The following is a 26,221-nucleotide window of genomic DNA, read 5'->3' as shown; positions in this document are numbered from 1 at the left end:
TGTGGTAGGTGCGGTAAGACAAGACACCTAGACATCAGAAAATGTCCAGCAGTGGGAACTGAATGTAAAAAGTGCAGAAAAAAAGGACACTGGGCAAGAATGTGTAAATCAAAAACTGTGAGACAGGTGACAGTGAAAGAAGAAAGCAAAGAAAGCTTTTACCTGGGTGCAGTGAGTAACAAAAATAAACTAGATGAGGCCTCATGGACGGTGTCACTTATAATAGGTTGAATCCCTGTTAGTTTTAAGATAGACACAGGAGCTGACGTTAATGTTATTAACACTGAGACATTTAAAAGGTTTGAGTCAAGCACACAGCTCAGGCACTCAAACATAGTACTGGACAGCCCAGGGGGACCATTAAAATGTATAGGACAGTTTACCTCAAAAGCGGAGCATAAAGGCCGAAAGTATGCCATTACAGTGTATGTGGTAGATGGAGAAACTTGGTAGTCTTTTGGGCCAAGAGACAGCGGCTGAGATGAAGCTGGTCAAAAGAATAGAGCAGTTAAGCACAGTTTTTGAGGGAAGCAGTACCATGAAAACAGAGCCGGTAAAAATCTACCTGAGAGAGGGAGCCAAGCCGTATGCAGCATATACTCCAAGAAGAGTGCCATTACCCCTAATGTCTAAAGTTAAAGCAGAACTGCAAAGGATGGAAGAACAAGGCGTAGTGAAGAGAGTCACACAGCCCACAGATTGGTGCGCTCCCATGGTGCCAGTCATGAAACCCAATGGGACAGTGAGAATTTGTGTTGGACTGAACAAGCTGAATGATAACATTAAAAGGGAGAGATACATACTTCCCACAACAGAAGAAATCCTAGCTAAATTAGCAGGTGCAAGTGTTTTTACATCATTGGACGCAGCGTCGGGATTTTGGCAGATACCGTTAAGTGATGACAGCAGCCTCTTGACAACATTTATCACCCCAGTGGGGCGTTATTTCTTTAAAAGGCTCCCATTTGGAATCAGCATAGCACCAGAAATTTTCCAACGCAAAATGCATGAGCTTTTAGGAGACCTGGATGGGGTGGCCGTGTACATGGATGACGTGATAGTGTATGGGCAGGACGAAACAGAGCATGACAAACGCTTAAAAGACGTGCTGAAAAGGATGGAAAGTGTAGGCCTCAAGCTAAATAAAGAAAAGTGCATGTTCAAGAAAAGAGTTAAGTTTTCTGGGTCACATCATGGATGCTCAAGGTGTCAGAGCGGATCCGGAAAATGTGCGTGCAGTTAGTGAGTTGCAAGACCCTAATAATGTAAGTGAACTGAGGAGAGCGTTAGGCCTTATAAACTATATGGGCAAATACATTCCAAACTTAGCAATGGAAGGGGGTCCTCTGTATGAATTGCTTAAGGCAAAGAGTGTATGGGCTTGGGATCAACCACAGAAAAGAGCATTTCACAATCTCAAGAACGCACTTATCAAAGCACCAGTCCTAGCACATTACGACCCAGCAAGAAAAACCATCATTTCAGCCGATGCCAGCAGCTACGGAATAGGCAGTGTGTTACTGCAAAAGCACGACAGCAGCTGGAAAACAGTTGCATACGCGTCTAGAAGACTGACAGATTCAGAGGTCAGGTACGCCCCAAATAGAGAAGGAATGCCTTGCAGGCGTATGGTCATGTGATTTTCGGCTTGGAAAATTTTAAACTGGTCACTGATCATAAGCCATTAATACCACTGATCAATAGCAAAGATCTGGACAGTGTACCGGTAAGATGTCAAAGACTTTTGATGAGACTCATGCGCTTTAATGCGAAAGCGGAATATATGGCAGGCAAAAGCATGGTGGTAGCAGATGCATTGTCGCGGAGCCCATTAAGCACTACAGAGGATTTCATGTCTGCGGATGTGAGTGCCCATGTTAATGCAATCATCAAGGGTTTGCCAGTATCGCAGCAGAAGTTGACAGAGATAAAGATGGAGACTCAAAAGGATGATCAGCTCCGAATGGTGGAGAAATTCGTAAAGGGAGGATGGCCTGAATATGCTAAAAGCATCCCTAACAGCATACATAGCTTTTACAAGTGGAAGGACTTCTTGTCATTGAGTGACGGACTGTTAGTGCTGGGCAACTGCTTGGTAATTCCAAAAGCAATGCGACAGAGCATCCTTAGTAGAATTCATGAAGGACACCAAGGACTGTCAAAATGCAGAGCTCGAGCTAAAGAGACTGTGTGGTGGCCTGGAATTTCTGAGGATTTGAGGCAAAAGATAGAAACTTGGAAATTTTGTATAGAAAACAAACGCACACAGCATAAGGAGCTGCTACAGTCATCCCCATTACCAGACAGGCCATGGCAGCGAATAGCCATAGACTTATGCATGCAACATCGGAGTGTGTTATTCATAAGCTCAAAGCTACCTTCGCAAGATTTGGCATACCTGAACAAATTGTCAGTGACAATGAACCACAATTCATCAGCGAGGTCTGGAGGAACTTCTGTGCCACATGTGACATCCAACACATTACCTCGAGTCCACACAATCCTCAAGGTAACGGGCATGTGGAATGGGCTGAGCAGACCGCAAAACGGATACTAAAGCAGGAGGATCCATTGTTGGCACTAATGAGTTTTCGAGCTACCCCCAACACCTCTACGAGTATAAGTCCAGCAGAATTGTTAATGGGAAGAAAAATCCGCACTACTCTACCCACTCTGCAGAAAAACCTCAGACCAAAGTGGCCAAGCAAAACAAGTATAAGGGAGAAGGATAAAGCAGCAAAGGAGCAACAGGCATACTACTTTAACAGGCGACATGGTGTGAAAGACTTGCCTGTTCTCAGACCAGGGGATTCAGTCCTGTTGAAGCTGGATGGTGAGTCACAGTGGAAGGGACCGGCTAAGGTGCTAATGGAGAGTACCACTCCAAGGTCATACAATGTGTCCCGTGACAAGGTGGGTGAAAGAAGGAGAAACAGAAGACATATCCAGTTACTACCCGAAGGCGTTCAAGAAGAGACTTTTACAACAACAACGAGTCCCAATCAGCCCACACAGAAAGTCCAGCATTGCAGGGACTCTGATATACCGGTTGAGGCAGTTACAATGCAACCTACTATAACAAGGTCAGGCAGAGTTAGTAAGCCTGCGGTTCGCTTGGACTTGTGAAAAGATGACAGTAGTACTGTAAAATGTAGCAAATACCAAATTTTGAATGTTTTATGTGGGTGTTATGTTAATTTGGTTATAACACAACATAGTAATGCATGTTGGAAGAGAGGATGTTGAACAGTGGAGTCGGTAACATGCAATGTTGGAGCAATAGTCTGGCATATAGTTATACACTCACCTAAAGGATTATTAGGAACACCATACTAATACGGTGTTTGACCCCCTTTCGCCTTCAGAACTGCCTTAATTCTACGTGGCATTGATTCAACAAGGTGCTGAAAGCATTCTTTAGAAATGTTGGCCCATATTGATAGGATAGCATCTTGCAGTTGGAGATTTGTGGGATGCACATCCAGGGCACGAAGCTCCCGTTCCACCACATCCCAAAGATGCTCTATTGGGTTGAGATCTGGTGACTGTGGGGGCCATTTTAGTACAGTGAACTCATAAGAACATAAGAAATTTACAAACGAGAGGAGGCCATTCGGCCCATCAAGCTCGTTTGGGGAGAACTTAGCTAATAGCTCAGAGTTGTTAAAATCTTATCTAGCTCTGATTTAAAGGAACCCATGGTTTTAGCTTCCACTACAATAGCAGGAAGACTATTCCATACTCTGACTACACGCTGTGTAAAGAAATGCTTCCTCAAATTTGTTTTAAAATGTTCTCCCGCTAATTTCCACTTATGGCCACGAGTTCTAGTATTTAGACTAATATTGAAATAGTCATTTGGCTGAACAGCATCCAGACCCGTTAGAATCTTATAGACCTGAATCATATCCCCCCTTAGTCTCCTTTGCTCAAGGCTGAACAGATTCAGTTCCGCTAACCTCTCCTCATAAGACATTCCTCTAAGACCAGGAATCATTCTCGTAGCTCTTCGTTGCACCTTTTCTAAGGCAGCAATGTCCTTCTTGAGGTATGGTGACCAAACCTGCACACAGTATTCTAGGTGGGGTCTATATAAGTACACTATATAAGTGTAACATCACCTCCCTTGACTTAAACTCCACACATCTAGAGATATAACCCAACATTCTGTTCGCCTTTTTTATTGCTTCCCCACATTGGCGAGAGTGGGACATGGAAGCATCAACATACATACCGAGATCTTTCTCGTAATCAGCTACCTTTATTTCAGTGGAACCCATAAAATATCTGTACTGTATATTTCTGCTCCCTGCATGGATTACCTTACATTTATCTGTGTTAAATTTCATCTGCCAAGTATCAGCCCATTCGCTAATTAAATCCAGATCCCGTTGAAGCCTCTCTGCTGCTAGATTAGTATCTGCTACCCCGCCCACCTTAGTGTCGTCTGCAAGAGAGGAAGAGAGGATGTTGACCAGGAGCACACCCCTAAATGCAACTGCTCATTGTCATGTTCAAGAAACCAATTTGAAATGATTCGAGCTTTGTGACATGGTGCATTATCCTGCTGGAAGTAGCCATCAGAGGATGGGTACATGGTGGTCATAAAGGGATGGACATGGTCAGAAACAATGCTCAGGTAGGCCGTGGCATTTAAACGATGCCCAATTGGCACTAAGGGGCCTAAAGTGTGCCAAGAAAACATCCCCCACACCATTACACCACCACCACCAGCCTGCACAGTGGTAACAAGGCATGATGGATCCATGTTCTCATTCTGTTTACGCCAAATTCTGACTCTACCATTTGAATGTCTCAACAGAAATCGAGACTCATCAGACCAGGCAACATTTTTCCAGTCTTCAAGTGTCCAATTTTGGTGAGCTCGTGCAAATTGTAGCCTCTTTTTCTTATTTGTAGTGGAGATGAGTGGTACCGTGGGGTCTTCTGCTGTTGTAGCCCATCCGCTCAAGGTTGTGCGTGTTGTGGCTTCACAAATGCTTTGCTGCATACCTCGGTTGTAACGAGTGGTTATTTCAGTCAAAGTTGCTCTTCTATCAGCTTGAATCAGTCGGCCCATTCTCCTCTGACCTCCAACATCAACAAGGCATTTTCGCCCACAGGACTGCCGCATACTGGATGTTTTTCCCTTTGCACACTGTTGTATAGTGCAATTCTCCTCCTATCCGCTGGGGACAATAAGATAAGACGGTTGGTAAGAGAGCTGGAGAGAATTGCAGTGGTGAGGAGCAGAGGGGAAGGAATGTGAAGTAAAGAAGGTTCGAAGAGACATATTGATTCGTGGAGTGCTTTATTTTACCGCGTGCATACCACATATTGGCGACGAGGATGGCTCTGCTGGGACTTTCGCCGCCCCCTGCTTTCCTGCAAACACCGGGTGAGCCGACTGTACCGTTCGATTCGTGGATCAGAATGTTCGACAATTACTTACTGGCGCTCTCCGACACCGAGGTTGTGGAGAAACGGCGGCGGGCGATGCTCATCCATTGCCTGGGTACAGAGGGTCAGCGCATTTTTTACACGCTTCCAGTGGCAGACGACAGCTACTTAACGGCGCTCACTGCATTACGGACATTCTTTGTACCGAAGCTAAATGTGGTTGCGGAGAGAAATAAATTCCGTCAGCGTGCACAGAGGCCTGGGGAATCCACTCTACAGTACGTTGCAGCTCTGCGAGAATTGTCGGTGCACTGCGATTTCGGCGCGCTCGCCAATGATATGCTGAGAGATCAAATTGTTGAAAAAACATCTTCTGCACGTATCCGCGAACGTTTACTTTTGGAGACAGACCTCACGTTGCAGAAGACTATTACAATCGCGGGACAAATAGAAACGGCGGTTGCTGAGGCGAAGGCTATGACGTCTACGGCTGAAGCCACAGTTCAACTTGTGAATGCTAGCGCGCGCAGTGCGCGGAACTGGCGGTCAAAACCTAGTGTGCGGGGTCTGGCGGCTGCAACACAATCGCCTACCCCTCAGCAGACATTGCAGAATAAAATTCGTAATTGCTATCGTTGTGGCTCCACTGTGCATCTTGCAAATCACCCCAGTTGCCCTGCTAAACAGTGTAAATGCAAACAGTGCGGAAAAATTGGTCACTTTGCCAAAGTTTGCCGTAGTGTAGCTAATACCTGCAATGTGCAGGCAGTTACTGTTCCTGATGTCACTGTTTTAAGCATAGGTTTTCCAATGCAGCGGAAACATGGCCTTTCCTGCAATGTAACCCTGCATGCTGATGGTAGTCCCCCCCTGGCTGTTGAATTGCTTGTTGATACAGGCTCGACGGTTTCAATCCTTCCAGAACACATTTACCTCCAGCACTTTGCAAACGTGGCCCTGACTCAACCTAACGTCCAACTGGTGACATATATGAAGAAACCTATTCCAGTTGTGGGCTGCCTTTCTCTTACTGTTACCTATCAGACCCAATACGCACAGGCAGATGTCTACATTGTTCAAGCAGGAACACCTTTGTTGGGTATGGATCTCTTCACTGCCCTGAAACTGGAAATAAGAGACGGCTGTATTGCACCTCCTGCGGGTGACATCCAGCGCACGGTATGCGGTGTAGATACGGCAGGTTTGGCTGTTGGATTTGTCCATAAAGTTAAGGTCCGTTCTGATGTTCCACCGGTTCAACAGAAGCTACGCAGACTGCCATTTGCAATCCGTGATGCTGTCTCACAAGAGTTGCAGAGACTTGACTCTGAGGGCATCATAGAAAAAATTGACTCATCTGTTTGGGTGTCCCCACTGGTGGCTATTAAAAAGAAATCTGGCGCCGTTCGGCTTTGCGTGGACCTCCGAGAACCAAATAAGGCTGTGGTGATAGATGGTCACCCTCTGCCACACATTGATGAGGTTTTCACAGAGTTACGAGGGGCTGTCATGTTCTCTACAATTGACCTTCAAAATGCGTACCACCAGGTGCTTTTACATCCAGACAGTAGGGATCTTACAGCTTTCATCTCTCATGATGGTCTTTTCCGCTTCACACGGGTGCCCTATGGTTTGGCTTCAGCACCAAGTGCATTTCAGAGGATGATGTCACAGGTCTTAGCTGGTCAGGATGGTGTTCAGTGCTATCTGGACGACATCATTGTTTATGGAACCACACCTGAATTGCATGACAAACGCCTCCAAGCTGTACTTAGGCGTCTTCAGGACAGGGGTCTAAAACTCAATATGGAAAAATGCCAGTTCAGGAAATCTGAACTTCCTTTTTTAGGCCATGTGATTTCAGCTAATGGCTTACACCCAAACCCTGAACATGTCCTTGCTATGACGCAGGCTCCTTCTCCTCATGATGCGCATTCTCTGCGGTCCTTCCTCGGCCTGACTGGCTGGTATTCTAAGTTTATTCCTAACTATGCCTCATTGGTGGAACCTCTCCGTGCTCTCCTGCGAAACTCTACTAGTTTTTCCTGGACAGTTGAGGCACAGGAACGTTTTAGTCAGGTTAAACAACTCATTGCATCCAGTTCTGCCCTTGCTTTATTTGACCCCTTCCTCTCAACCACAGTTACTACTGATGCGTCCGACTATGGACTTGGTGCTGTGCTTACTCAGTGGCACGGGCACACTGAAAAGACAGTTGCTTTTGCTTCCAGAACTCTGACTGACTGTGAACGCAAATATTCCACTGTTGAGAAAGAGGCATTAGCATGTGTCTGGGCAGCGGAAAGGTGGCGCACTTTCTTGTGGGGACGTCATTTTGTTTTGCGTACGGATCACAGTCCCTTGACGACACTGCTGTCCTCAAAGGGTGTGGGCAGGGCAGGCATGAGAATAGCCCGGTGGTCTGTCCGCCTACTGTGTTTTAATTACACCATAGAGTACAAGCCTGGGCGCGACAACGTAACGGCTGACTGTTTGTCGCGACTGCCGCTTTCTTGTGCTGAGACGACTGAGGATGTCGAACTGGAGATGGTGGCCGTGCTGACGTCTGACTTTGCAGCAGTTACTGAAGAGGAACTGAGACGCGCATGTGATCAGTGCTCGGTGTTAAGTCAAGTCAAATCTTACATCACTAATGGATGGCCTTCTACTGTTAAAGGACTTGACCCTGCTATGGCAACCTTCCACCGCCTTCAGACTGAACTGGCCGTGGTAGATGGTTACGTCATCCGTGGCACTCACCGTGTCATTATACCTGCAGAGCTACAGTCGAAGTTTGTCCAATTGGCGCATGATACACACCAAGGTATGGTACGGACAAAGCAGAGATTGCGGGAATTATATTGGTGGCCAGGCATGGACTGTCAAGTGGAAGAGGCCATAAAGTCATGCATCACTTGCGGCCAACATGATAAAACTGCGGTTACACATGCTGCGCCACTTATGCCTGTGCCCACTCCCTCTGCTGCATGGGACAAGGTCGCAATTGACATAGTTGGACCTTTCCACGATGCTGTGCAGGAGTGCCGGTTGACACTCATCGATTACTACAGTAGATGGCCAGAGGTGGCATTTGCCTCGGAGGTTACCTCTGCAACAGTCATAAAATTTCTTTCTGCTGTATTCAGTCGAGAAGGCTACCCACTCGAGGTGGTCTCTGATAATGGCCCCCAGTTTGTTTCTGGAGAGTTCACAGCGTTTCTTGCGGAAAGAGACATCAAGCATTGTCGTAGCTCAGTTTACTATCCACAAGCAAATGGTGAGATTGAGCGGTTCAATAGAGTTCTTAAGGATTGTTTACAGACTGCTGATATTGACGGTAAACCCTGGATGTCCTTTGTAACTGAATTCCTGCACACGTACAGGGCAACTCCCCATGCTGTGACCAAGATTTCACCTGCCGAACTTTTGCATGGACGCCTCATTAGAACTAAATTACATGTCAGTGGCATTCCCTCCAAACCGATTCCTGCACACTTGGATCTCAAACAGACAATACTGAGAAGACAGGAGACTATGAAACGGTACACAGATCAACGCCGTGGTGCTAAATCTCCTGCGTTTCATGTTGGATCCTTCGTCCGCATTAAGAAACCTAGATTTACTAGGAAGGGCCATTCCAAATTTAGTCAACCTTATCAGGTTGTTGCGCAAAAGGGCCCGGCCACCTACCTCCTATCAGATGGTCGGGTGTGGAACGCAATCCACCTGGCTCAAACGTTTCCCCTTCCAGGAACCTCCAGTACAAGTACGGCACCAGAGGATGCATATTTGCCGCTTGGGGTGCCTCAGACATTGTGCCATACACCCCCTCCTGCTGTACGACCGCATAGGGTGCGGCAAGCTCCAGTGTGGTCTAAGGACTATGTTATTTAAATTAAGGCATGGGTGGAATTTGATTGATATATCATATATTGGTTGTTCACTTTAATGTGCATTGAGTGTTCATTATCACCCTGCCTTTGAGTGTTGGCATATAGTTCCTCATGCCTTTGTGTGTATATATATATACATATAAAAAAAAAAAAAAAAGGAAATGTTAAGAATCCAGTTCTTAGTCTTCCAAAGAGCATGGGAAACTTATGTGTCTTGTTTCAGGTGCCTATATCTACAGAAAATTGTGATTCTAATATTGTGATTCTGGTTCTTTTCTGTGTACATTGTAAGACTGAAATGTCTCTCAAACACTGTGGACAGAAGTTGTTGCTATTCATACTTACGGATAATTTGTAATTTGTTATAACACGGGGAGATATGTTGTATAGTGCAATTCTCCTCCTATCCGCTGGGGACAATAAGATAAGACGGTTGGTAAGAGAGCTGGAGAGAATTGCAGTGGTGAGGAGCAGAGGGGAAGGAATGTGAAGTAAAGAAGGTTCGAAGAGACATATTGATTCGTGGAGTGCTTTATTTTACCGCGTGCATACCACACACACCATTCTTTGTAAACCCTAGAAATGGTTGTGCGTGAAAATCCCAGTAACTGAGCAGATTGTGAAATACTCAGACCGGCCCGTCTGGCACCAACAACCATGCCACGCTCAAAATTGCTTAAATCACCTTTCTTTCCCATTCTGACATTCAGTTTGTAGTTCAGGAGATTGTCTTGACCAGGAGCACACCCCTAAATGCAACTGCCATGTGATTGGTTGATTAGATAATTGCATTAATGAGAAATTGAACAGGTGTTCCTACACTGTAAAAAAGATGTTAGTTATTTCAACTTAAAAAAGTAAGTGTGAAGTTGTCTTAACTAAGAATGAAGTTTACAGGACTTTATAATATGAGTCCAATAAACATAATTTAAGTTTAATAAACTTAAATTGTGAAGTTGTCTTACCTAAAAATGAAGTTGACGTGACTTTTTAATACAAGTGCAATGAACATAATTTAAGTATAGTGAACTTAAATTGTCAAGTTGTCTCTACTAAGAATAAAGTTGACAGGACTTTATAAAATAAGTGCAATGAACATAATTTAAGTTTAATTAACTTAAATTGTGAAGTTGTCTTAACTAAAAATGAAGTTGACAGGACTTTATAAAACAAGTGCAATGAACAAAATTTAAGTTTAGTGAACTTAAATTGTGATGTTGTATTACCTAAGAATAAAGTTGACAGGACTTTATAAAACAAGTGCAATTAACTAAGTTTAGTGAACTTAAATTGTGAAGTTGTCTCGACTATAAGAATAAAGTTGAACAGACAAGTGCATAAACATTTTAAATTTATTTTTTCACTAAAAGTTCAATTAATTAGCAATGATACTGTGTGAAGCATACAGTGATGTACTGCATAAACAATACTGTATAAAACATACAATTTACTGCATAAACAATACTGCATAAAATACAGAGTAATGTACTGCATGAAGGAGTGATGTACTGCATAAACATGCATAAAATACAGAGTAATGTACTGCATGAACAAAGATAATGTACTGTATGAAACATACAGTGATGTAATACAAACAATACTGCAGAAAATAAGAGTAAATGTACTGCATGAACAAAGATATGTACTGTATGAAGCATACAGTGATGTAATACATAATACTGCATAAAATAGAGTAATTCACTGCATGAACCAGTGATGTACTGCATAAACATGCATAAAATACAGAGCAATGTACTGCATGAACGATTATGTACTCTATGAAAAACAATACCGTCTAAAACAGTAACGTACAGCATTAAATACTGCATTAAAAACTTTGCAATGAACAACACTGTGTAAAAAGTCAAATGTCCAAAATCAAACAATACTGCATAAAAACTAAGGAAACTGAAGAACGTACTCCATGAACAATACTGTATAAACAGTATAAAAGTGTCACTGTTTTCGCTTAGGACACTACTGTTTTGCGGAGTCTATTTTTCAGTCCATGCACCTTTACCGAACACTGATCACCTCCAAGGTCAATGAAAATCTTTTGAATCACCTCAAATGTGTAGCGTAGTTTTTTGGGGTAATCAATATTAAGCGTAAAAATCAGCCCAACTAGTAGAGCTACAGCATGAGGAAGCTCTTTCACATCTCTCAGGACAATCTCTTCCTCCAGCACCACTGAGTAGTCAAAGGCATCATCTCCTTCAGGCATTATGAGAATGCCCACATCCATTCCTGCAGTCACTCGGTCTTCAATGTCGGTTTCCTACAGTAATTGAATTAATCAAAATATTTACTCAATGTCAGTTATTTTATTGTTGTACAACCCAATTATTAGCAGAAAATTAAGTAGGGAGAACAACTATCTTGAGACCCTGCCTGCAAAATGCTATGGTATTTTATGCAATTTACTGTTTTCTACATTAAATTATCCTACATGACATAAAGAAGATTCTATGAAAATATAACGATAATTTACGTTTGAAAAAAATATGCATTACTTAATGCACAGATAATCACGAGTTAATGTATAACTCATGAAGAACTAAACCATTTATTATTGATTACTACATCAGCAACTGATGAACATTCTATATGATACATTAAGTAATCAATACATTGTTATTAGTTAAATTTGTCATAATGTACTAATTCCCTAATAACTTATTTTATTAACTAATGATGTTAATTACCAGTGGTCAAAGCTATGTACTTCAACTTCCAGTTGTCTGCTTTAATTACTCATTAGCTAATAATTTGCAAATGTATCATTATGTTATGAATTAATTTGTTAATAGTTCTGTGCCTTAACAAAATATGTCATTGTGGTTATGGATAAAGAATTAGTTAGTCATGTGCCTCAATAAGTTAAAGCCATGCATTTCAACTTCCAGTTGTCTTCTTTAATTAATCATTACCTAACTCATTCTAAATCCATAACCACAAATGACTTAATTAGTTAATAGTTCTGTGCCTCAACAAGTCATAACATAATATCTTTGCAAATCATTGACTAATGATTAAAGCAGACAACTGGAAGTTGAAATGGATGGCTTCAACCCATTGTGGAAATTAAAACATGAATTTACACTATTAGTTAATAAAATAAGTTATTAGGGAATTAATACAATGACACATTTAAGCAATAACAATTTATTGATTTAATCTATAAATCATATAGAATGTTCATTTGTTTCTAATGCAGTAATTATTAATAAATGGTTTAGTTCTTCATGACTTAAAAATTAACTCATGATTATCTCTGCATTAGATAAGGATGAATGAATGCATATTTGTGTACCCGTATTGAACAGCTAAAATCAAAATTTGCTATTTGTTATCTAATAATTAGATTATGAACCTATTCTAGATTTCACAAACAGGCTCATGATTGAACATATACAGACCATTATTTTAAGAAAAGGTATAATATTAACATGCAAGTCTACCTCTGCTGACTTGAAGAAATCTGAAGGATCCTCGCTGAGGTAATGTGGAAGGCCCTGAAGAACAATGGCCCTTTTCATTGACGGAATTCTTAAAAGAAAAAAAAAATATTAGATTGATTTAGGTTAAGGCTGACAAAAATGTAACTGCTTTATAGTTATCTCTAGTCTACCAGACTTAAGTATTTAACTTTAAAATGCACAAAATATTCTTTCACGGAAGATGTACACTGACCAAAATTATGAATGCAAATGACTTTTGTTTTTGCCCCCATTTTTCATGAGCTGAACTCAAAGATCTAAGATTTAACCGTTTTGCTCCTGTAATGAGTGATATGCCACAACATGACAAAAACAGCACACCACACACTACAGGAGCAAAACAGTTAAATCTAGGATTTTTCCTCCTCATGTTTGTGGTCACTCACATTTTGAAGATCTTATAAGATTTGAAAAATCTTTTAGTGTGTGCCCAGCCTTAGTGAGCACTTCTCCTTTGCCGAGATAATCCATCCATCTCACAGGTGTGTCATATCAAGATGCTGATTAGACAGCATGATTATTGCACAGGTATGCCGTAGGCTGGCCACAATAAAAGGACACTCTAAAATGTGCAGTTTTACTGTATGGGGTGGTGGTTCAAAAACCAGTCAGTATCTGGTGTGACCACCATTTGCCTCACACAGTGCAACACATCTTCACATAGAGTTGATTAAGTCGGTTACGACGATGAACTGCAGTCAGGTCGAGACCCCGATGAGGACGACGAGCATGCAGATGAGCTTCCGTGAGGTGGTTCCTGACAGTTTGTGCAGAAATTCTTTGGTTATAGAAACCGATTGTTGTTCTCAGACAATCTTGGAGGTGAAGATGCTGGATGTGGAGGTCCTGGGCTGGTGTGTTTACACGTGGTCTGCATCTTTGAGGCCAGTTGGATGTACTGCCAAATTCTCTGAAACGCCTTTGGAGACGGATTATGGTAGACAAATGAACATTCAATTGACAGGCAACAGGTCTGGTGGACATTCTTTCAGTCAGCATGCCAATTGTACACTCCATCAAAACTTGCGACATCTGTGGCATTGTGCTGTGTGATAACGCTGCACATTTTAGAGTGGTCTTTTACTGTGGCCAGCCTAAAGCACACCTGTGCAATAATCAGCATCTTGATATGCCACACCTGTGAGGTGGATGGATTATCTCAGCAAAGAAGAAGTGCTCACTAACACAGATTTAGACAGATTTTTGACACATTTTGGGTTTTATGAAGATAGGGAGAAAAGGGAACGGAACAGTCGACAGAAAATGACACGCAAGATCTGCGTGATTAAAATTAAACAAAACCAACATGTTTTAATTTGAACAAGCACAAAACTAAAATACTCACATCACTGTCAACCTTGCTGAGAAGACTTTCCAATTGTGAAATGCTGCTCATCTTTGCTTTAAACATCTGAAGGAATCTGGGAACATACTGGTCCAAACCTGACAGAAAGGCGTTCATGAGGTCCTTAGAAGTCAGGCGAGTAAACTCTGCTTCAATCTGTTAGACATAAAGACATGTCATTTACTCTGCAATTCATAAATTAAACAAAATATGTGCTAACATAAATAGACAGCAATGGCACTGAATAACTGCATTTATGTAACAATATGAAGCAGTTGAGGCAGGGAATAATTTGTAAATGTGACAAATGTATGGATAGCAATAATTATACAGTATTTTAGCATTAGAAATACTACTGTGACCAAAGAGATTACACATGGGGTGTAACGGTACAACATTTGTACGAACAGTTTTGGTACAGGGCTTCTGGTTTGGTGCACACATGTAGCGAATGCAATCAGTAGTTAGCAGTAAGTTAGCAGTAAGCTTGTGTTGCATGAAGAACTTCAATTCCATACAGACATTAAGTGTCGGACTGTATGCTTGTTTAGCAAAGATGCTAAAGTAACTGTTCACACAGAACACTGTGCTCGTTTCCAGTTGTGTCTTTTGCAGCATCTAGCAAGTTGGCATGACAATTTGTCTAAATCCCTCATGTCTCAAAAGCACGTCTCAAAAACACAGCATTCCGCATTATGCTCAGTGCTTTTCTGAACAGTTCCTGAGCACTGCATCTTGAATTGTTTGCTCGCCCCCGGGGTTTCTGATATGCTCACTTGAAGACCCTCCCTTATCATTAAGGGAACACTTCAAGCAATGTGCTTAATTTAAATATATTTTTACAAAATTTATTTGAGATTTTAATTATCGTTTGAGTGCTGTTTTATTATATTTTATTTAAACTAAGCAAGCATTTTATTTGAGATTGTTTAAAATATAAAAATAGTTTTGAACATATGTAAACTGTCTATGTTTACAAATGTTAAAAATAAACAAGCAATTTTATATTTTAAACTTCTTTCCTCTAACTGTACCAATATTATACCGAACCATGGCTTAAAACCGGGGCATTTACCAAACTGTGAATTTTGTAAACCATTACACCCCTAGTTAAACATACTGCTGCATTAACCCTTTACATATACTGTTGTGTTACATTCAGAATCGTACACAATTAATACTTTATATTCCCATTGGTCACTTGTTTTTCAAAAAACAATCCTGGCCATTTAGCCTTCACCTCTTTCACAAGCGGCTCGTTTTCAACAATTTCTTTCCTTCGCACTGAAAATGTGTTTGCCATCATCATGCACATTTTATTCCAGTCCACCTTTCTCTTCTTCATTTCCACCACCATGGACTCTCTCTCCTTCTCAAGCATTGCTGGACTTTTATCTTGTGGCAGATCAGGAAGGAAATTGGTTTCAGCCTTGTTTGCTTTCTTCAGTTTTCGTTTAGTCCCCAAATCTGAGGAAGCAGAGTGACGATTAACTTGCAGTTCAGCACATCCTGCTGCCCGGAGCTTGCTGCGATAGTTGCCCATTTTAAATTTTAGACTATACTTCCAACAGTACCATCCTTTCTCAGACCCAGGTTCCTTAAGACACGGATGCTTGTTAATAAGACTTTGTGCAACATTGTCAAAATCGTCACGCTGTGGGTATGGGGTGAAGGCATATATTGCTTCTGCTAATTTCTCAAGAATTTCCGATTTTGTGTCCTTGCTTATGTCCAATAAATTTCCATTGTTGTGATATGCCTCATTTCCACGTCTCAGTTGTAACTCTACGTCATACGTAAATTTGGGGATAGGAAATGGACATGGCAAAGAGCGTCGACCACCACTTGTGGGATTATCCAGGGATGATGCAGTGCTTGAACTTCCCACATCTATCGTAGGATCCGTGTTATTCGACTCCAGTGTTGGTTGAACAATTACTTTTAATGTGGCCTTTTCTTTGGGAAGCTCTGCTAAGTTTGTCAAATTACAGAATTCATTGTTAAAATCCGGATCCTGGAATTGAACCACAAAGCTTCCATCTACTGCAAGCTTGCATTTCAAAAATGCTAAGAAATCATCAAGAGTTTCTGGTAAACAATCGGCATGGATTTTCCGAATGTCATTCTCGCCAAGTATGATCCTAAACAGCATTATGATCCTCCAGATCTAAAAGAAAATAAATATTTGCACAATAAAAGCATTTTAGAATAGATATTCAGGAATATTTTAAGCCTACAATTATCAGTTGAACAACTAAACCATGGCTATATAACTCCGCTTTTTTCAATTAGTGTAACCATTAGGACCGTCACAAAAAGGTTTTTTTTTTGGTCGATATCATGCCTCAGAAACAATTGTAAAAGTCGATATTGTTGTCTTTTTATGAATATTTTATGCCACGGACTACATAATTTTAATATAAAAATGCAAATAAAGTGAACTGGAGCCTCCTAATAAAAATACTGCTGAACAAACTACAGTTATATACAAACATCACCTCTCCAATGAACCGGAGCCTCTTAATCTGGACACAGAAACAGGAAGCTCGGAGGTGTAAGTCTGCAAATAACAAAAGCATTAGAGTAATCACATGTGAATAAAAATACTGCTCAACAAACCACAGTTATATACAAACAAATAAACCTCACCTATCCAGTTAACTCCCTTCACTTAAGAAGAAATGCTTTTGGAGAGAGGAGGCACCTGCCTCTCACCATGTATGCAGATAGGGGAGAATAATGATTTAGATCCTCTGGCTGGACAGCACGTTGTTTTTCTAGGTGGTTCTTGCAGAGTTCATAACATCGGAGATGTTCTATGTACCAAGATGTGTAAGGCTCAATGATGAAATATGGCTTGTTCTCAACAATCAATACAATTGACTATTTTACCGAAGTCAGGAAGTCCACTTGTGCTCCCAGCTGATAGAAACATCCCTCTGGTGTACTTTGTTCCATGAATTGTAGCATTTGTAGCAAGACACACAGTCATCACACTACTGAATTGACTCTTGATGGTACTTTTGACAGAGGAATCCAAACAGTCAAGAGCCACCACTGAAATTTTCTTCGCTTCAACTGCTGGCTTAAACAAAGCGGGTGAGTCCATGTAATAAGCCAGCATAAGCTGATGATGGCAAGCTAATGTACAGTATGTAGAATGTTTTTGAAGTTATTTACAACCTTCTTGAAAAAACTATGCTTTGCTTCAAACCTTATGGTCCAGAAGTCAAGCGGAGGTCCAAAACAGCGAATGAGATACGGATAATGTTCGAAAAAATGATGCTTAGGTCTCAGTTTAAACTCTGGAAAAACCTCCCACAGAAGTTGTCTGTGCTCGTGGATTTTGGCCTCAAGGTAGCAAAGTTTTTCTTCAGTAAATACAGATGATGCAAGAACTTCAACAATATCTTTTAACTCTAAAATTACAGACCATACACAGTCATTCTCAGGGATTTTATCTCCAATTAGTAGAGGCAACAGTCAATTCTCGTGTCCATTCCCTCTAATTGTACCATTAACAGTAAAGGTCTTAGGGATTTTCTGTGGCCTATTTTTATTGTCAAAAAATCTGTAGGGAAAATTCTGGATCGCAGTATTCAGTTCCTCAAATGTAAAGTATTTCCTGCCAATCAGCGTCTTTAAACACAAACCAAGTTCCACAGGTACAATTCCTTCCAATAAATCGTGCAAAAAGTCCAGAGGAAAGCCAGTAATACAGTGGAAGTAGCTCAGTTCATTTAAGGCACATTCACTCTTTACTCCATCAACTGCTAAAGTTTCCTGCTCTTTTAAAGTCTTGATCGCATCATTGTAGGACAGTTCGGTTCTAATTGGAAATGTACCCGATCTCGACCCGATGCATCAAGGCCAATGTAATAATCTAAAAAAAATTTTTTAAAAAAATATCAAATATCAATTATGTGATTATTGTGATAAAAAGCAGTTGCAAATGTTTTACAAAATATAGAACCTATCTCTGCAGTTTGCAACAATAAAATGTGCAATGCTTTACATTGTACTACCAAATTATATGGACATCTAATTATTTAAATTGCATTGTAAAGTATTCCACGTCAACTCATGAGGCCTGGTCAAAAAGTCTTTAGAGTGCTTTATATTACATACTATTGCAATTAACTTACATTCAAGTTACAAAAAAAATACCTTTTCAGGGTATATACAGGAATCATAAAGTTAAATTTAATAACTTTTTAAGACTCTTTCCATACAGTTTTAGACCTCATCACCACTTCTAGTTTAGGACCCGCAGGATTGCTTGTATTAAAGACATTAAATGCAAAAGAACAGGCACGAGAACCCACTGTTTCTGTCAGTGGTAAGTTTTCATTTAATATGTTTGTGATGGCCCAATTTTAACACAAGCTTTTAATGCATTCGTGCTGATCTGATTTCACACGCCACAATCATGCAGGTGCTACACTTCCACACAGGATGCGGAATGGGCTGTGCTGCCCTATAAAACCCAAAAATTTCAATGGCTTGTGCCGCGCAAGAACGGTTTGTTTTTTGTCAGTATTATTTTTCTGTATTTTTCATCAAATAAATGCAGCCTTGATGAGAGACTAAAAAAAAAAATTGCACGTTTTACTGATCCCAAACTTTCGAGCGATAGGTTACAATGTTAAATAGGGTTCGCGCCGCATAGACATTAATGCATATAAAGCAGAGAAAAAACTAAATTTGCTTTTATGCAGGTTGCACTTGCAGTCTCAAAAATGGTTGGTTGCTTATGATAGAGATTGTTGTTGTTAGTGTGAAGGTTGTTAATAGGTAATTAGGTAAAACTACTGAGCGTATTTCACGTTTTAACGTTATTGATAATCATTTTGTTAGTTTACATAAATGCTGTTTATCGGCCATTCTTTCTTAACATTCCATTACTCACCTTAAACTTCACAATAAAGCTTAATTAACCAAAGGAAAGAGCAATGCAGATTGCAGAAATCTATCATTTCAACATTTAATAGATAAGCGAACCTCAGAACAGAGCTAAGCACACATGAATGTTACCAACACACATGACGAGGCTGCAGCATTAAATTAAGAAAACGTCTGCATTTGCAAGTGCATTTTTAGTTAATCGTCTATAAAAACACATTTCCTACATTATTTGTATCTAATCAACAGAGATTATTTATGTAACAAAAAAAATTACCGATTGGAATGTAAAACGAGCTAAATGCCTTACAAATAATTTCATACACAAAAATGGTTTGCACAGCATTGTTTGCTGTGTTGGGACTAGCAACAGTTGAACTACTCACCCAAAACTGACCAGAATGAAGCTTGAAGGCTCAGTTAACATATTTAAAAGCATATTTCTACTATCTTCAAAAACAAATTTAACAAATAAATGACGCTGGCATTTGTGGAAAAACGCATGACTCGAGCAAGCTCATGGCAACATAAAAATTAGAAAATGGCGGCGGTCGCAGACACATAGATATATATACGTAGATACCCCATTGGACCGCTCCAAGCAAGTACATGCGTTCGCCATATTGGAACAATCAACATGACGTCATTCACCATACTACAGGTTCTCAGACCAACGGCTGTGCAGGACTGTGGCATTTCGAATATTCAGTGATTACTATGGTGAATTACATAGATCTATGGGTGAATGATGTCAAGTTGACCGCTAAAACATCGGACGGCTTACGAATAACGGCCCATAGAAACAGTCGCTAATGAGGCATCTACGTATATACATCTATGCGCAGACAGATGTTCATCGTAAGAACATAAGAACATAAGAAATTTACAAACGAGAGGAGGCCATTCGGCCCATCAAGCTCGTTTGGGGAGAACTTAACTAATAGCTCAGAGTTGTTAAAATCTTATCTAGCTCTGATTTAAAGGAACCCATGGTTTTAGCTTCCACTACACTAGCAGAAAGACTATTCCATACTCTGACTACACGCTGTGTAAAGAAGTGCTTCCTCAAATTTGTTTTAAAATGTTCTCCCGCTAATTTCCACTTATGGCCACGAGTTCTAATATTTAGACTAATATTGAAATAGTCATTTGGCTGAACAGCATCCAGACCCGTTAGAATCTTATAGACCTGAATCATATCCCCCCTTAGTCTCCTTTGCTCAAGGCTAAACAGATTCAGTTCCGCTAACCTCTCCTCATAAGACATTCCTCTAAGACCAGGAATCATTCTCGTAGCTCTTCGTGGCACCTTTTCTAAGGCAGCAATGTCCTACTTGAGGTATGGTGACCAAACCTGCACACAGTATTCTAGGTGGGGTCTTACCAAGGAATTATATAAGTGTAACATCACCTCCCTTGACTTAAACTCCACACACCTAGAGATATAACCCAACATTCTATTGGCCTTTTTTATTGCTTCCCCACACTGGTGAGAGTGGGACATGGAAGCATCGACATACATACCGAGATCTTTCTCGTAATCAGCTACCTTTATTTCAGTGGAACCCATAAAATATCTGTACTTTATATTTCTGCTCCCTGCATGGATTACCTTGCATTTATCTGTGTTAAATTTCATCTGCCAAGTATCAGCCCATTCGCTAATTAAATCCAGATCCCTTTGAAGCCTCTCTGCTGCTAGATCAGTATCTGCTACACCGCCCACCTTGGTGTCGTCTGCAAATTTAACCAGTTTACTGTATGTATTTGTGTCAATATCATTAATGTAAATTAGGAACAATAGTGGTCCTAAAATTGAACCCTGCGGTACCCCACTATGAATAATAACTACTCGCTGCTTCCTGTCAGTTAGCCAGTTTTTGATCCAAACTGCCACAGTTCCTAAAATCCCTGCAGCTTTAAGCTTTAGCAAGAGCCGTTTGTGGGGGACAACATCAAAGGCCTTCTGGAAATCTAAGTAAATCACATCATAGGCCTTTTTGTGATCAATTTCACTTGTAGCTTCCTCAAAGAACTCAAGTAGATTCGTTAAGCAGGATCTACCTCTCCTAAATCCATGTTGGCTATCCTTTATAATGTTATTTGCATCTAGGTAATCTACCATTTTCACTTGAATTGTAGCTTCCATTATTTTTCCAGTAATGCTAGTTAAACTGATTGGCCTATAGTTTGCTGGATTACTTCTATCCCCTTTTTTGAATATGGGTGTTATATTAGCATGCTTCCAATCTGATGGTACCACACCCGCAGATAACGATTTCTGGAATATTGCAGTTAAAGGTTGGCTAATAATATCCCTCATCTCTTTTAAAACTATAGGTAAGATGCCATCAGGCCCCTGCGATTTATTTATTTTGAGTTTAGCTAGGCTTGGTATCACATCAACCTCAGTTATACATATATTGGTCATAGACGATGCTGTATTCGTATTAATTGGTGGTAAGTTACTTGTGTTCTCCATTGTGAACACCCTTGAAAAATAATCATTAAATTCATTTACTATATCAATTTCATTATCAATTATAAGCCCCTTACTATCCTGCAAATTAGTGATTTCAGCTTTTAGTGCTCTCTTGGAGTTAAAATATTGGAAGAAACCTTTACTGTCATGCTTAGCCTCCAATGCAATTTTTCTTTCTACATCCCTCTTGGATAGCCTAATGTCATTTTTTAACTCTGCCTGTAGACTTAGATACTGTACTCCTGCTTAATTTTGAAATCATTAGTTATTTTCCAATTGTGGAACAGAGCCCTTTTCCTCCTGACTTTATTCTTAATTTCCTTAGTAAACCACCTTGGTTGTCGTTTCCTAGATTTAGTTTTGCTGGAAACAGGTATGAAGTCCTCTTGCACTTGCAACAATGTGCTTTTGAAAAATTCCAATGCCTCTTCAACTGTTTTGCTATTTAACTCTGTCCAGTTTACAGTTTCGAATTTCCGTCTCATACCATTAAAGTTAGCCTTCCTAACATTGTATACTTTTAATTTCGACTTTGCTCTTCGGACAATAAAATTAACCTCGAATTTAACCATGTTATGATCACTATCGTCTGACGTTATCTGCATAAAAACTATAAAATTAAATAATTTTTAATCATTAGAGAATTTTTTTAAGCGAACAACTGTTTGCCCACAAAGTACTGCATTTTCAATATGAAATGCGTTACATGAATTGGCTTATAACGTAACAAAGTTCAAATAGTTTTTGAGCGCGAAACTGGTGTTGGCCTGGTTTATACTGGAAATATCTTATAAGCGCATACAGAAGCACTCCAACTAATAAATGTAGTGATTCAATATGAAATTCAAATTTATCTTTTAAGCACTTCATGGATTTAACAATGGCGTTACTGAAGATGATAGGTATTAAAGAGACTTTTGTATTAACTCACCTTAAACGGACCAATATGAAGCTCCACGGCTAACACGGTGAAAATCTGGTTTCTCCTGTCTGCCAAAACAAATTTTAAAGATAAACGACGCAGGCAATTGAGAAGAAACTCCAGCAAGAACACATCAGCGTGAAAGTGAGATAATGGCTGCGGTTAACGTTACTGACGTTCATCGTCTGACGTCATCTAAAAAAAATTTTTAAATTAAATAATTTCAAAATATTTGATAGTATTTTTAAAGCGAATAGCTGTTTGTCCACAAAGTACTGTTTTAATATGAAAGGCGTTAAATGACTTGGCTTACAAAGTTCAAGTTAACTTTTTGAGCGCGAAACTGGTTTAAGGCATTGACCTGGTTTATAATAAAAATAGTTGACTACATTTAATATATTAAAACAATATCTTACACGAGAATACAGAAACACTCCAAATAATAAATGTCGTGGCTCAATATGAAATTTAAATCTTCAAGTATTTCGATAGATAACATTAATGTTACCTTTCTGATATTCACAACGGCATTACCAAAGATGATAGATATTAAACGGACTTTTTCATTACTGACCTTAAATTGACCAAGATGAAGCTCCACGGCTCAATTAACACGTTAAAAATCTGGTTTCTACTGTCTGACAAAAACAAAACAAATTTTAAAAAGATAAACAACGCAGGTATCAGAAGAGAAATTCCAACAAGAACACATCAGCGTTAAGTGAGAAAATGGCGGTGGTTACTGGCAGAAGTTCATCGTCTGACGTCATTCAGAAAAAAAAATGAAAGCTAAATTTCTACAAATTTTTATCTAATCAATAGTATAATCAATTTCATCTAATTTTCCCATACAGTATTGCATTTTAAATATGAAATTTACATTATTTGGCTTAATGGTCACATTTTTGCACACAAAACTGAATTACGGCACTGTTTATTGGGTTCGACTAGAAATCATTGTTATCTTGGAATATATTAAAATTATATAGGAGTACGTACACAAACATTCTAAAGTTAATTATTAATGTTGTGGATCAAAAGAAGATTCTGTTCTATTCTGTTATATATATATATCATAATATATCTTAAACATTACACTGATACAGTGGTGTAAAGTACTTGAGTAAATGGACTTCGTTACTGTACTTAAGTATTTTTTTGGCTACTTTGTACTTGTACTGAGTATCAAAAATATAAGCAACTTTTACTCTCTACTCCACTACATTCGTGACTGAATATATGTACTCTTTACTCCACTACATTTGAACGGACGCTTACCGTTACTCGCTACATTGTGATTGCGTGCGACAAGTCAGGATCTTTATCTACCACGGCTAATTTCTTCAAGTATGTCGGGCTGCAGCCTGCAGGAGGGCAGGGTTGGACATCCAACCCCGCCCACATCCAACCCGGCCCATTCGTACCGCGAAAGCCACGCCCTTGTCCAACACGTCTTAAAGCGGAAGCCAAAGCGAACTCGCAGAACGGAATCGTTGTAGTACCTGTTATGTCATTAAGTTAAAAATCTTTAGTGTCCCAGTGTAATAACAGTGCTATCTATTATTTATTATTTTGTTTGTTAATGTTTCTGCTAGACACACTATTGACTGTCAATTACTGCACAAAGATTTTACTGTGGGACCCGCATGGTTGTTTGTGGTTGTTTTGCTGCTGGTTAAACGTTTCCATCAGTTAGCTGACTATCTAGCCGACTCACTACCAAAACTATGGTAACTAGGTAAAGACCTTCTTGCTGATAATATAGCTTCCATGTAGTTAACAAGACTTGACACTTAAAGACTTTGTGCGTCATCAGATATTACTGTCTGCTCAAACGACTGTTCAGCTTGCTTCCTATGGGTTACTAGTTATTAGCTAGTTAGCAAAGCCAATGTGGTAGCATCCATTAAGGCTGTGCGATATAGCAAAAATATTTTTATCATGATCATATCAAACGATATTGATAATTATCATGGTGTAATTCAAGTCATTATTTTATTACTATGAGTGCTCATTTTTGCTTGAAATGCCCTTAAGAATTGCCCTTAAGAATTGCCCTTAAAACACCATTAAAATCAGCTCTGAATTTGTTTTTTTATTAGTTTTTTTTATTGTTTTACCTTTTTTTTGATCATTTGAGTTTGACTGAGACTGACTTTTTGTTCTATTTTCTTCTTCTGCCATTTTGAAACATTGAGGTGTTCAATTTAAAGTCTATATTAGGAAATAAAGCCTCATAAATAAATAGTTCCTTGTTTTCCACATTTCTTGGTATTCTTTGAGCCTACATTCAGTACAAGTAAAATACTTAAGTTCTTTTAAAATTGGATACTTTACGACTTTTACTCAAGTCTTATTGGAATTGGTGACTTGTAACTTGTAATGGAGTAATTTATACAGTAAGGTATCTGTACTCTTACTCAAGTATGGTTTTCAGGTACTCTTTACACCTCTGCACTGATATTAACATTTTTGCAGTTCACGGACATTACATTATAAATGGCATGCATAGAAATACATCAAAAAATAATAAAATAAGTTACAAAATAGTTGACTGCATAAATACATTTTTTTTAAATGTACTGATATAAAATATTAATTAGTTTTCATTTGCACATATTTATACTATTTAAAGCTCAGAAATTTGAAGCAGTTATGTTAACTGATATATCTGAGTTCAGTTGACTCATTCTTTTAAGTCTGATAAGTTCAACCAAGGAAAACTTAAATATTTGAGTTATCTCAACAAGTTCAATCCAGATAAGTAAACTTGACTCAAAAGGTTAAGTTGTGATAACTAATTGGCGCAATCATTTTTTTACAGTGTAATAATCCTTTAGGTGAGTGTAGGTCATTGTTTTGTGGCAAGCAGGTTTTAAATAATGGTTTACGGTTTATTCTTTACAGTTGCTGTATAATGGAAAAATGGAGTTCAGAGTGATATTGGGTTCGCATGTTAATGGTAATAGAAATGCTACCCTAAGGAACTGACTTTAAAGGGGGGGGTGTCAGGGTATTGTGTATTGGTTAATGTGTTATATCATCCACCCACTAGGGGGCCTCAGTGAGTTATATATCGGCAGGCTCCAGGCAGGGACACGGGTCGTCTCCGTTGGTTGTTGTCTGTAAAAGAGCACACGAAATTGTGTACTGTTCCACTGCATTCATAATAAACAAGAAAGTGATGAATAAATGCCTCCTGGTAAATAAATACAAGACACATACCTATTCATGAGCTTTAGACTATAAAACCTGGCACCTCAGAACAAAGCCGAGGGGAGTAGCAGAAAAAACATCAGCCCGAAGAGAGGCAGAGAACATCAGCCCAGGAGAAGAGAAGCCCACAAGAAGCCCTTCTGAAGCCTCTAGTGAAGGCCCAGCTGGACAGAGAACTGCAACCAAGACAAAGCTTCACATGGAGAGAGAATCCAAGGGGCTCCACTCCACTGCTCCAAACGCTGTGCCTTCCTGAGTTCCATCATCCCATCAGCTCATCAACCTCTGCAACCAACTGCCAAGACCCCCCCCCCCCCCCCCCACTCTGCAACCAAGTAAACCAACTTCCTTTCATTCTAACAACCTGAGCTGTTCTGTTAACCTGCTGTATGACTTTAGGGTTGTGTTTCCACAAACTGGACTTGCTTTTCAGAACAGTATTTCCCTTTTAAGGTTACTCATTTAAATCCGGTCATTGCATTTCCATAATTACATTGTTTGTTTCTATTCTGTTATTTTGTGTTTGTTGTTTGTGTTAAGTGTAATGTCTGTCATGTTAGT

At 39.7% G+C, this 26,221-nt stretch overlaps 2 protein-coding genes across 6 annotated transcripts in view; one reads left to right on the top strand and one right to left on the bottom strand.

Moving 5' to 3' along the window:
- LOC111843359 (protein O-mannosyl-transferase TMTC2-like) overlaps positions 1-26,221 on the top strand; it is a 220,805-nt gene that overhangs the window by 152,695 nt on the left and 41,889 nt on the right. The gene's annotated exons all lie outside the window — the stretch shown is intronic.
- Positions 10,695-24,303, bottom strand: LOC111839794 (uncharacterized). Of its 2 annotated transcripts, none has more exons than XM_072710310.1 (7): positions 23,723-24,303; positions 23,019-23,082; positions 22,454-22,512; positions 15,379-16,698; positions 14,139-14,294; positions 12,755-12,842; positions 10,695-11,571 (listed from the first exon to the last, which is right to left on the bottom strand). In XM_072710310.1, the coding sequence occupies exons 4-7, from the start codon at positions 16,288-16,290 to the stop codon at positions 11,558-11,560; spliced, it is 1,170 nt and encodes a 389-aa protein (XP_072566411.1). In that variant the 5' UTR covers positions 16,291-16,698; positions 22,454-22,512; positions 23,019-23,082; positions 23,723-24,303; the 3' UTR covers positions 10,695-11,557. The 2 variants fall into 2 exon arrangements, with proteins under 2 accessions (XP_072566411.1, XP_023659793.2); XM_023804025.2 differs by lacking the exon at positions 23,723-24,303 and having other exon boundaries at positions 15,379-16,305; positions 16,637-16,698; positions 23,019-23,155.

Source organism: Paramormyrops kingsleyae, chromosome 3 (genome assembly GCF_048594095.1).
Source record: "Paramormyrops kingsleyae isolate MSU_618 chromosome 3, PKINGS_0.4, whole genome shotgun sequence".
NCBI lineage: Eukaryota > Metazoa > Chordata > Actinopteri > Osteoglossiformes > Mormyridae > Paramormyrops > Paramormyrops kingsleyae.
This window is presented reverse-complemented; position numbering and strand designations above follow the sequence as displayed.